Here is a 12263-nt window from a genome sequence, read left to right as displayed (position 1 = left end):
AAAATTAAATGCAACAAATACAAATTAATCAAAAACTTTATTTTTTTATACTACAAAAATTGTTTACATTAGCACCAGCCATACCATGTGAGACAGTTGACATACCCATCAATAATTTCAAGCCAAACGACGATGTGAATAATCAAATTATATTTTTCTTACCAAACGAAAGAAAATATTTTCCAGTTCATTTTCAGGCCTGAACCAAACACCAGAAACTATTGTTAACTTTCTGGAAAATGACTTCTTAAAAAATATTTTTCAGAAATGTCACATTTATCGCGAAACAAACGGAACCTAAAAGCAGCATTATTCTTCTCTTTTTTGTTTTTGCACTCAGCGTTGTAAGCATTAGCTTTCTCAGAGAGAGAATATTCTGAAAAACCAAATTCTTTTTCGTGTTGTCAAGTAAATTCACCGATTAATTGTCATGGACATTTGTTATGCACATCACTGTTAAACCCTTTCTTCTCCATTGTATTTTATATACACATAATGGGATGACCGAATCAAACCAAAATAACCTCTTCGAAAGATCTGCCTGAATAAATACACAATTACATTCCCCCATGATTTGAGTAGGAGGCAGGCTCAAGCTGAGCTCGAGTGGCCTCACCGTGATCTCGCCAAAGATAAGTAGGGGGATGCGGCGAGAGGGGCACGAGCGGCGGCAGGCGAGAGCGATGGTGTCGAGCAGGTCGGGCTATGGTCGCTCAAGGCTGTTGGGGGATGGCTCTCGATCGTTGTTGTGCTGCGCTACTGTGCCCGAGGAGAGAGAAAGGGCATGAGAAGAGAGTGGAAGGGAGGTTGGGTTTAGACTTTGGTTATGCTTAATGGGTCTTTTTAGTTTGGGGACATTTCAAATGGAGGCCTTTGAAATGTGAAGAGGGTATTTGACATGAAGAGCAAAATTTAGGACAGCTTTCCTAATTATCTCTAATTCAAAATGATAGCTTAGAGATAAAGTTATCTGTTCTTGAGAATGTGAAGAGGGTATTTGATACTGCCGAGGGCGAGCCTTTGGAAAGAAGAAGGGAGGGAAGAAAAAGACAGAAAGAGAAAGAAAAATAACAATAATTCAAAAAATATTGCAAAAGTTTAAGACTCAATTAGTAGAAAAAGGTTTATTATTAAATTGTCACAATTATAATAGATTTAACACTTTTTTTTTTTTGTAATTCTCCCAGCAGTAAAATTTGAGTATAAAGAGCCCAACTTTAGAGTGAGAGAATCGAATGAAGCTTTTTATGTCCGTGTAGCTTCCTAGATCCGTGGGTGCCGGAAACTCTTATGAGCACCAGAAACTCAAACGAAGCTTATTGAATAGTAGCTAAAGGGAGGACACATCCATAGGAATCCGACGAACCGCACGGGTTCGATGCGACCATGAACCCGGTTTTGCCAATTTCCCTTTGCACTGAAATCCAGCAAAACCCTATGTGGAATGGCAACTTCTTCTGTGTCTAGGTCTAAATAATATGTGTATCCATCGATAGGTATGAACACACGCAAAGTGATCCGGAGGATGGATCTATAAGGAAACGTACAAAGGAGATTAAAAATAGAAAAAAGAAAAAAACGAGGGGATGCATGTGCAAATATCCAATGCATCATTTGGCATGATCTCCTTCCTTAATATACGTAAAATCAGGCCAAGGCATCCGACTTCCCCACGAATAGAAGAAGCGCTCCATTTTCATCTGTCAACGATCGTGGCCTGCATCCGTTTCTCCTTTTGCATTGAACACGCCGTTTCTTTTACGCAGCAAAAATGACATAAATGATTTATAAATTTTATCTCAATACGCAATGTGATGCTTAAGATTTTTAATCTGTCTAATGCGGCCCTTAACTTTAGCTCCACGTGCAATGTGATCTCCTTAATTTTTTGAATTGTTCAATGTGGTTACCAGACCTTTCGTACATGTTCAGTTTAGTCCTTGAAAGATATGAAAATGTTTAATATTGTCCCTCAACTTGAACTAATGGAAAGACATTAATGGACGAACATCATTCAATACTTCATGCAGTCCAGGAACAAAATCGAATATGTACCGAAAATTCATAGACCATATTGAACAAATTGAAAGTTGAAGGACCACGTTACACATTGAGTTAAAGTTCATGAACCACATTGAGCAAGTCAATTGTTTAGAGATTACATTGCGTATTGATACAAAGCTCAAAGATCATTTGCATCATCATTCCTTGTGGTATTGCAGCGAGATATTGCGAAGGAAAATGATGGCTTCTTCGTAATGGTGAAGCGGTATTTCGAGCCGATGTCTTTCACGCCCATCGAACCGATCTTTTTAGTCGGCATCCCCTAACCCCCATCGAAGATGGCCCCTGCGCTAGGACTAGGGGGAATCGCATGTGCGCCCCCTCTTGTTATTCAATGCTATTTTAGGTCATAAGTCTGTGAAACAAGGCAAAACAAGTCAACAAGAATTTGCAATTGCAATCAAAGCTCCATAAATGTGAACTTGGACAGTGGCCGGCCACTATCCATTCTCGGAGACCTCATCGTGGGTGGAGAGGAGCGATGAAGAAAACGCAATGAAATTAAGACGCACTATTCTCCATTTTACTCGACTTGTGCGTTAGTCAATTGCCGTACGGGAGACATAAAGTGTCTCCATCTATTCTCAAAGGATCGCATCGATTCTTATTGCGGTTTTTCTTGGTTTTCATGTTGCGACTAGTGATCCCGACATAACCCTTGCGACCAAAATATGTAACCTAGAAACGTATTCGGCATGGAGTTCGTACAGTTATAATGTTGGTCATGATATGTAATGTTTATTTGATCTTACTGCGATTTCGGGTTACGATAAGTTTTGCAATTCCAGATACAATGACGACGATTGTTACGGCCATGCGGTGTGCACAGGGGGGTGATTTCTCATCAAGGTTGCACCACATGCTTGCGTAAAGCTTGGAATTGGGTAATTCAAGACTGTAGGCACAACATCGAAGCTGGAGTTGAGTTGAAAGACTGCAGATTCCGATACGAACATTATCCAATTGGCGAGTAGCCGTATTTACTCCTTCATAAGGAGCTTGGGGCTCCTCTTACTAAGTTTTTCATCCTCGCGTGTGCGGATTACTGTGTTTTCCCTTTGAAATAAGTGATGAGCACTTACTTTGGCGGAGTTTTCCCCTCCCCCTCCCCCAATTGAAGACCGACTGCCCCGCGCTAGGACTACGAGCATCGCATGTGCGTCCGTTCTTGTTATTCAAAGCTAATTTAGGTCGTAAGTTTGTGAAACAAGGCAAATCAAGTCAACTAGAATTTGCAATTGCAATCAAAGCTCCCCCTCGGAGAACGCACGGTGCGTGGAGAGGCGCGATGTAGAAAACGCGATGAAATTAAGACGCGCTCTTCTCCATTTTGCTCGATTTGTACGTTCGTTAATTGACGTTGGCGAGACATAAAGTTGCTCCATCTATTTTAATCAGACTCGAACTCGATAGTCAACTCTTCCACAATGTCCATTTTAAATGGGATTTTTTAAGTTTATCTAATACACCGGCCTAAAAAATTTATAGAGGTCGAGTTAATGCATGTGCATGGCATATATCTTATTCGATTGTATTTTGGAGGGATAATGACGCAAATAGTCTCTAAACTTTGGCTCAATATACAAATCGATCTTTGAACTTTTAATTTGTTCAATATAATCCCTAAACTTTTGGTACATGTTCAACTTATCTACGGACAATATTGACGATTTTCATATAACTTGGAGATTAAATTGAACACGTATCAAAAGTTCGATGATTACGTTGAACAAATTGAAGATTCGAGGACAACAGTGCACATTGATCAGAGACCACGCTGAACAAATTAAAAGTTCATGATTCGCGTTGTACGTTAGACCAAAATTCACGAATAGTTTGCGTCGGTTTCCCTATTTTGGAATACGAAGCAATTTTTTTCTTTGAATTCAGAAAATGTAAGATGGACTCAATACGATGTGCGAAAAATGATTAATGATATTGGCCCGCGACGTACGGGCCAAATTAACACGTGGCTGCAATGCGAATAGCCAAGGTTGACTAAATTATAGTAAATAGATAAATTTTTAGATTAACAGCTTAAAATTTCCCAGCCGAGTGGTCGACAACGAGTTGAGCATAAAAAGTTGAACCTCGATAAAGTTTGGGGCAGCATTTCTCATACCTCGAAGTTGGAGGAACCTAGTGCTTTGGAATCATTCGAATAAAACAACAGGAAAAGGTATACAGTGGCATCTAGGACTCTGCTAGCTCATGTCATCCCGAATTTTGTGGACATGATTTCTGGAACAACCCCTTTTATAGAGCCAAGCTGATTAGCTAGGGACGCAAAAATTAAGATTCAGCAAAATGGCCACTTCTCAAAGGATTGCAACAATTCTTGCTGCGGTTTTTCTCGTTTTCCGAGTTGCGAGTAGTGATCCCGACATAACTCTTGTGACCAAAATATGGCCACTTCTCAAACGTATTCAGCATGGAGTTCGTATAATTACAACGTCGGTCATGTTATGTACTGTTTGTTTGATTTCACTGCGATTTCGGGGTTATGATAAGTTCTGCGATTCCAGATACAATGACGACGATTGTTATGGCCATGCGGTGTGCAATGGGGCGATTTCTCATCAAGATTGCACCACGTGCCTGCGTAAAGCTTGGAATTGGGTAATTCAGGACTGTACGTACAACATCGGAGCTCGAGTTGAGTTGAAAGACTGCAGATTCCGGTACGAACATTATCCATTTGACGGGCAGCCGTATTTACTTCTTCATAAGGAGCTTGGGGCTCCTCTTACCACGTTTTTCATCCTCGCTTGTGCGGACGAGTGTGTTTCCCCTTTGAAATAAGCGATGAGCACTTACTTTGGCGTAGTTTTATAGTGAAAATAGGACTTGGCCACTGTATGATTTCAATATATATATGTAAAGTGGGTTGATTCGTAAACCAAAAAAAAAAAAAAAAAAAAGGTGGGCTGATTCGATTGGACCAACTTATTATTAGCTACTTCCAGAGAATTGCACAGTTGGAAATTTTATGCAAAGTAAGAAGATGAAATCCCAAAATCAATCTGAAATATCTAAAACACCCAAGTTCATATGAATAGATTTTTGTGTTTACATACCGATGGCGAAGAGAAATAACGAGCACCAAGGCATTGAACAAGACAAGGAAAATTACGCTTTTCCTGGAGGATCATTTTACTCTATAGAGAGAGAGTTGTCTCAAATTACGTCGGGTCCCCTAACTATTCCAAAGGGTTTCACAGCTATAATTGCTAGGGCGGTTCCAGGGTCGATTCAGATTCCACTTAAAATCTGAAATCATCCGTGGAAACCGGTTCTTCAATTTTTGAAATTTGGAACCTACTCGATGGAACCAGTTCTTTAATTTTTGGAACGTAAAAAATCTACCATGCATACTTTGAAACCTATCCCGTCACAGGTTCCAAGGTCCACCCAAGTTCCATATGTGTTCTTAATCAAACGATTATAGTGAATCATTACCTCTCTGACCATCGTTTGCTATTACAAACAACAACCACAATTCATATTTGGACACGTGAAGAATACGAAACTTTAACAGAGCAAAAAGTTCCAGTCATAGATATCGCTAGAAATGGAAGTTCAGACTAGTGATTTTGGATTATACAAGAAGTATCGGACGCTCTTTAATTTTGAAGAACGTGGAATTTATCCTGCAATAAGACAAGAGTTGTCCTAGATCTAACCACGAACCAATGACAATTCCACTTATCATTCACGAACGCTTTTTTTTTCCCCCTCTGGGATCGTCACGGGTTGGCCCGCGACTTGCGGCACGAAGAGCCCGTCGCTCGGTTTCAAAATTAAGCGTAGAAAAAAGGCAAAAGCCAGAAGTTGGAAAAAGAGAGGGGGGAGGCTGCTTTTCGAAGGTTAGGAGTTGAACGAGTCGTCTTCCCCACAAAACTTCAGACACGTTCACCAGTTGAAAGCCACCAGTCATGCCGATCTCTGCGCCCCTCCCCATTTAAATCCCCCGCGCGCGAGCTCATTCATTCTCTCTCTCTCTCTCATATTCCCTCACGGGCCCCCACCACCTTCCGTCCCTGCCTCTGCCTCTGCCTCCGCCACCGATCCTCTGCATCTCGAGCTCGAGCAGCAATGGCGGACTCAGCAGCCGCGGCGAAGCCCACCCCGCTGCTCAAGGACGAGCTGGACATCGTGATCCCCACCATCAGGAACCTCGACTTCCTGGAGATGTGGAGGCCCTTCTTCGAGCCCTACCACCTCATCATCGTCCAGGACGGCGACCCTTCCAAGACCATCAAGGTCCCCGACGGCTTCGACTACGAGCTCTACAACCGCAACGACATCAACAAGATCTTGGGCCCCAAGGCCTCCTGCATCTCCTTCAAGGACTCCGCCTGCCGCTGCTTCGGCTACATGGTCTCCAAGAAGAAGTACATCTACACCATCGACGACGACTGCTTCGTGAGTGGCCCTCTTCTTTCCTCTGCCCTCCCAATCTGAAATTCCCCTTACTCTTTTTTTTGTGGGTTGGGGTGGTTGTTGGGTTTTCCTTTTTCTTCGACTGTGTTTAGCTGCATCATTCATGCGATTCTTTCTCGGTCTTGTGATTGTTTGGGCTTCGCCTGCCACATTGCGCATATGGAGATGAAGCCCTGTACTTGATCTGGCGTGGCAGTCCATTCATTACTTGGTGCACTCTTGTTTAAGACAAGCGAATTGATCTTCACCAGCTTTGACTGTTCTAGCCGGAAAATCCCCATGTCGTCTGATGGCTGGGATCCCTTGATCGATCTGGATTGTCATTACTCTGCACAGTCTAGGCATTCTGGCTGGATATGCAAGACTAGAGATCCGCATCTTTTCTCTTTTCAGAACACGATCCCTAACTTTTCTCCCCAGACCTTTGAAAGCAGAGCCACGTCCCTCTCGACTTTCCTCATGAAAATTCAGTTGCTGCCTCTCGATTATGGAGTCTCATTGCTTGTCATATGATGAATTAAATTAAAGAGCTGACCTGTGGAAGCCACCATTCTCTGATTTGGGGAGTCGACCTTGTACCAGGAGTTTGACTTTAATATCCCATAAGTTGTTTCGGCTCGAACATTATATCTTCGTTCTATTCCAATGCAAGATGACAAATGCTTAAGAGTCTGTCCCCTTTTTATACCTCTTTGGAGTCTTGTTGCTTCTGAGTTGTGACTTTAGGATCAAACTAAGATGCCTTTTGATTATTGTCTTAGTCAGGATTCATTATGAAGGCTTGGTCCTATCTGCTTTATTTGTCCGGGCGTCAAACTCAATCTAGTTAACCCTGGAGTGGTTTAGTGGTGTAATGTTCTTGCATTCTTGATTAAGAACCTATCTGTGCATTGAGTAAGAAAGCCTCTATGTATCGGTAGACATTAGAGTTTGAACCGCAGTTCACTCTTTCAATGTGAAGATAACTTCTTCTTTTTTGTTTTTTTGTGTTTTCTGATCTGGCTTGTTATATCAGGTCGCGAAAGACCCATCAGGCAAAATGATCAATGCCCTCCAGCAGCATATCAAGAACCTCCTCTGTCCATCCACTCCCTTCTTCTTCAACACGCTGTATGACCCTTACACGGAAGGTGCAGATTTTGTCCGTGGATACCCTTTCAGTCTGCGCGAGGGTGTACCGACTGCGGTTTCTCATGGCCTCTGGCTCAACATCCCAGATTATGATGCGCCTACACAGCTCGTGAAGCCTCTTGAAAGGAACCAAAGGTATATGAACCCTCCATATTCTCGTCCTTCCGCCAGCTTTTTGATGGATCTTTGGTAATAACAACTAAGAGAATGTTGCATTAGGTATGTTGATGCGGTCTTGACAATACCAAAGGGCACTCTTTTCCCTATGTGTGGCATGAATTTGGCATTCGACCGTGAGCTTATTGGCCCTGCAATGTACTTTGGACTGATGGGCGATGGCCAGCCAATTGGGCGCTACGACGATATGTGGGCTGGCTGGTGTGTCAAGGTAGCTTCCCTTTCTTTGCTCCATCAGTGTTGGATTCTTTAATATATGACTTGATCCTGTTATATACTGTTGAGGCTTGATGGCCCAATGCAATGCTTATGATCGGCACCAGATGTTAAGCACAATTGCCCAGGCCATGGGGTGGAGCACCTTGTCATAAGATTATCATAACGAACTCGCAGCCAGATCTCATAATATGAGCCCCTATTGCTCTGTATTGAGTAGGTTGCTGAATTGACTAACTTGTACTCACTCTATGTCGATATTTCTCTGTCAAAATTCATAACATCCTCATTAGAAGGCTCTCCACCGATTAACTGCTTCCCTGGAGATCTTTCCATAGAATTTTACAATGCCGCAGACCTGACAATCCTTCACTAATTACCATAGTATCTGCTCAATACCAGCACTTTTTATGTGATGGTCCTCATTTGGACGAGGAGAACACCTCGCCGATTCAGAGTTAACCCGATGCCACCATACCTTTCGCAGGTCATCTGTGATCATCTGGGACTGGGAGTGAAGACCGGTTTGCCCTACATATGGCACAGCAAAGCCAGTAACCCGTTTGTGAACCTAAGGAAGGAGTATAAAGGCATCTTCTGGCAGGAAGAGATCATCCCGTTCTTCCAGGCCGCCACTCTTCCCAAGGACTGCACCACCGTCCAGAAATGCTACATCGAGCTCTCCAAGCAAGTCAAGGACAAGCTCAGCAAGGTCGACCCCTACTTCGATAAGCTCGCTGATGCTATGGTCACTTGGATCGAGGCCTGGGACGAGCTCAACCCACCTTCCGGAGCCGCCTCCAAGGTGCCGAACGGCAAGGCCAAATAAGGAAGTACCGTACTTTGAGGGATATATTAGCTCCTTAATTTTCCAATCTAAGAATTCATACCAGAGAGCCATTACCATTACAGTACTTTTTTTCCTTCTTTTCCTCTCTTTTGATTTTACTTGGGAGAGTATAACGTATCGATTGTAGGCTTGTTTCCTGGGGCTTTCCTTCCACTTGGTGGATGTAACTTCACTGATTCAGTTCCTACTATGATGTTGTTTAACAATAAAACAACGAGTCTTCTAATGGAGATAGTCAATTCTCTTGCTCTTTGCTTCTTGAGTTTTGGTATGCATCAAATGAAGATTGGATAGCAAACAACAAAAATGACAAAAGGGTCTTCAACCAACGAAAAAAAATTGGATCTTGGATTGAATGTTTTGTTCTTCTTTTCATAATTCTGAGGCATCAAAGAAAATGGCGTTGCTTCTCGGCTGGTCTGTTTTGGCCTACTTTGGTTCACCTACTCCTTGACTCACGTTTTAGCTTGGCTTCATGTGATTAAGCTCCATCGAAAGCGGAATGGCGTTAGGGGCTACCAATTTCCAGATCAAGTAGACAAAGGGAATCCGTTTGAAAATCAAATAAACGACCAATACCAGGTCGTCTAGCTATTCTCATAATTACACACGACTTCAAGAGTAACAGGACAAAAAGAATTATAGAAATAGAGTCGGGCCCTAACAACTCCATGCAGACACCGCCAGAAGCGGTCGTTCATGCCAACAGATCATGGTACAACCCCTCTCGGTCGTGACTTTGTAGCCGTCCTGGAGATGGGCCTCGACCATGACTTTGGCATCCTCCATGGCGTTCCACCACAGCCGGACCGACTTGAACCCGGCTCGGCCGAGCCTCACCGCCCACCTCGCGAGCCTCTCATGCCTCTCCTCCCTCTCTAAGCCCTCGCACGAGACGATGTTCTCGATCTCCCTCCCGAACATCTCCTCCAGGGCGAGCCGCTCTTCCGAGCAATTGCCTCCAAAGGCAGCATCTATCGAATCGAACACCGCGCTGTAGTAGTGCAGGCCCTCAACGAACCGGTCGACCAGGCGGGTCATGTTGTGGTCGGCTTCTTGCTCGACCAGGAAGAAGATCCTGGGCGACGCCGACCGGACCATGCTTAGGAATTCGCTGACTCGCTTGCAATCCTTGACGGAATCGCTCTTGATCATGCCAAAGTGCGCATCTACTCTATCATCTTCGGCTAAAAGAGCATGGAGGCCCAAGATTGACACCATTGCCACGGTCTCCCCTAATCTCAGTTTGAGCATTTCTTCTGTCAGCTCTCTTAAAGACACATTCACAGGGTTGAACTGAAAGGGCATGCCCATGGTCTCAGCCTCTTTGACGAGGGCGTGACCTAAAATGTCCAAAACGTCTCTTTTAGCGGACACACAAGTCAGCCTCAAATGAGGAGGCCCATCTGGCCCTTGGTTTAGGCCCCTGAGGAGGGGAACCCACAATTTCGGGTCGCCGGAGCCCAGATCCACAATGTGAACCGCCCGCTCCCCAGCCAGGACCCGAAGCAAGGATCGGGATACGATGGCGTGCGTGAAAGCGAGGCACGGGAAGGCCGGCGTGAGGATGGGCTGGGCCCGTGCGGCTGTCAGCCCCTCCGGTTCGGCGTGGTTCAATGCCTTGTAGAGGCCCGGCCAACGCTTGACGACCCGGGCCGTGAGGGCATAGGCGAACCGGGCAGCGAGGCGCTGCATGGGGTCGCCGGTCACGGAGGAGAGCTCCGATATCTTCTGGAGGTAGGCGTCGGCCCGGTGGAGGTTGCTCGATGACGCGTTCTTGGCGCACGACAGCAGGAGCTGGATGAGGAGCAAGCCTCTCTCTTCAGGCTTGAAGGCAACATTGGTATGGGAAGGTAAGGTGAGGCTCAAGGTCACGTCCGGCTTCCTAGACGATGAAGAAGAAGAAGAAGAAGAAGAAGAAGAAGAATTCATCTGGCTAAGCACTGAGGGTGAAGGCAGCTAGGTCTAAACACAGATGAAGAGAGATCTTTGAAAACTTATAAGAGGAATCAAATTGTAGGGAGGGCCAGGTGGGTAGGGGACAAAAGAAGGTTGCATTTGGAGGTATGTTAGTATCTCCAAATGAATCAAACGAAATTAAATTGCATTTAAATTCGGTCCATTGGCTTTATCATATTGTTGTATTGTAGGCTTAAAAACAATATGAAGTGGGGTTTGAATAGTACGGTCCAATTATGTGAACGTTACGTGAATCGCTTCTAAGCCACGCACGATTTCGCGTACTATTGCATCAAACAGTCACATATGGCAGCTACGTAAATGCCCAACAGAAAAGAAGTATTCGTTTAATTGGCGGGTGCCCAAAATATAGCCATCCATTCGATCTCGTGGCAAGGGTGTCGGATTTGACTCGATTTACAACATAGTCAGATGTGATTGATGTCCTCAAGGACGTTTCATTTATGAGGAAGGTCCGAGCGTCGACCGAGTTAGCACATTGGAAGCCCCGGTAATGTCGACCGCGGAGGGTGGGGCGTCCAACTCGTTTGTCCTCAGGGATGCTTCTCATGAGATAACCTTTGGCCGATCGAATCAGGTGACTTTGCTAAAAAGGACACAAAGATTAGGTAATTGTTGACCAAAATGTGGAGCAAAAGAAGACCACGAAATAGTTTCAAGATTGAGAAAGGACTCGCATCCTCCAAGATGGATGGTTGAGATCATATGCATCAACCCTATTCTTTTTTTTTTTTTTGGTTGGGGGTAGCCATTGATTTTAATAATTGAAGGCTCGCGACGTTTGGTGCGTCTACTCGAACAACGGGCACTTTAACTTAATGTGAAGATGGAATCAAAGCCCAGTCAGAAAAATTTCTGAGGAGACCGCGAGCAGGAAGTCGCCATCATAAACGGAGTTCAAACTAGAACCACGTGATCTAGAGCTCGGACGCATATAAATTTTTTTGATGTGAGCTACATTAATTGAGATTATAATGTATTATTTTACGGGATTGATCTAATAAGGTAGGATACAAAGATTCTTAATAAGTTTAATATGAGTCCGGCTTGTGTTGGCCAAGTTGAGCTAGGCTCGTGATGAGAGAGCATAGCTAAAAACTCTATAAATAGCGCTCAAGGTTTTCCTTTAGCCCAACGAATGCATAACATAACCTCAAATAACGAGCAGTAATAGGATTGTGTCGTGAGGGGCAGTCTCATTGAGCTAGTGATACAGAGGGCAATGAAGGAGAAGCACTTGAGCTTTGCATCGTCGCTATTCCACATCAAGAACGATGGATTCCAAATCAGGTGCACGAATCTTTTTTACTCCATTATTGAGTCTCTAGATTCTAACTACGGTGATCTTGGGACGTCATTTTCGCGGCTTAAAGGCATATACCGCGTGCACATGGGTCTATCT

At 44.1% G+C, this 12263-nt stretch overlaps 2 protein-coding genes across 2 annotated transcripts; one reads left to right on the top strand and one right to left on the bottom strand.

The window, feature by feature from the left end:
• Positions 1-5904: 5904 nt before the first annotated feature.
• LOC115753406 (probable UDP-arabinopyranose mutase 2) lies at positions 5905-9111 on the top strand. Its single transcript, XM_030692007.2, has 4 exons — positions 5905-6489; positions 7523-7773; positions 7858-8026; positions 8519-9111. Exons 1-4 carry the CDS (start codon positions 6160-6162, stop codon positions 8858-8860), a joined length of 1092 nt encoding a protein of 363 aa, XP_030547867.1. The 5' UTR covers positions 5905-6159; the 3' UTR covers positions 8861-9111.
• Positions 9112-9301: 190 nt separating this feature from the next.
• LOC115753432 (scarecrow-like protein 3) lies at positions 9302-11006 on the bottom strand. Its single transcript, XM_030692036.2, has one exon. The coding sequence runs from the start codon at positions 10811-10813 to the stop codon at positions 9542-9544; it is 1272 nt and encodes a 423-aa protein (XP_030547896.1). The 5' UTR covers positions 10814-11006; the 3' UTR covers positions 9302-9541.
• Positions 11007-12263: the final 1257 nt, after the last annotated feature.

Source organism: Rhodamnia argentea, chromosome 11, assembly GCF_020921035.1.
Source record: "Rhodamnia argentea isolate NSW1041297 chromosome 11, ASM2092103v1, whole genome shotgun sequence".
Classification (NCBI taxonomy): Eukaryota; Viridiplantae; Streptophyta; class Magnoliopsida; order Myrtales; family Myrtaceae; genus Rhodamnia; species Rhodamnia argentea.
Note: the sequence above shows the minus strand (reverse complement) of the source record. Positions and strands in the feature narration are given on the sequence as shown.

Excerpts from the sequence above, each read along its gene's own strand:
- LOC115753406 (XM_030692007.2), top strand. The coding sequence starts at position 6,160 with ATGGCGGACTCAGCAGCCGCGGCGAAGCCCACCCCGCTGCTCAAGGAC. Across the intron at positions 6,490-7,522 it reads CCATCGACGACGACTGCTTC|GTCGCGAAAGACCCATCAGG; the intron begins GTGAGTGGCCCT and ends TTGTTATATCAG. Across the intron at positions 7,774-7,857 it reads CCTCTTGAAAGGAACCAAAG|GTATGTTGATGCGGTCTTGA; the intron begins GTATATGAACCC and ends ATGTTGCATTAG.
- LOC115753432 (XM_030692036.2), bottom strand. The coding sequence starts at position 10,813 with ATGAATTCTTCTTCTTCTTCTTCTTCTTCTTCTTCTTCATCGTCTAGG.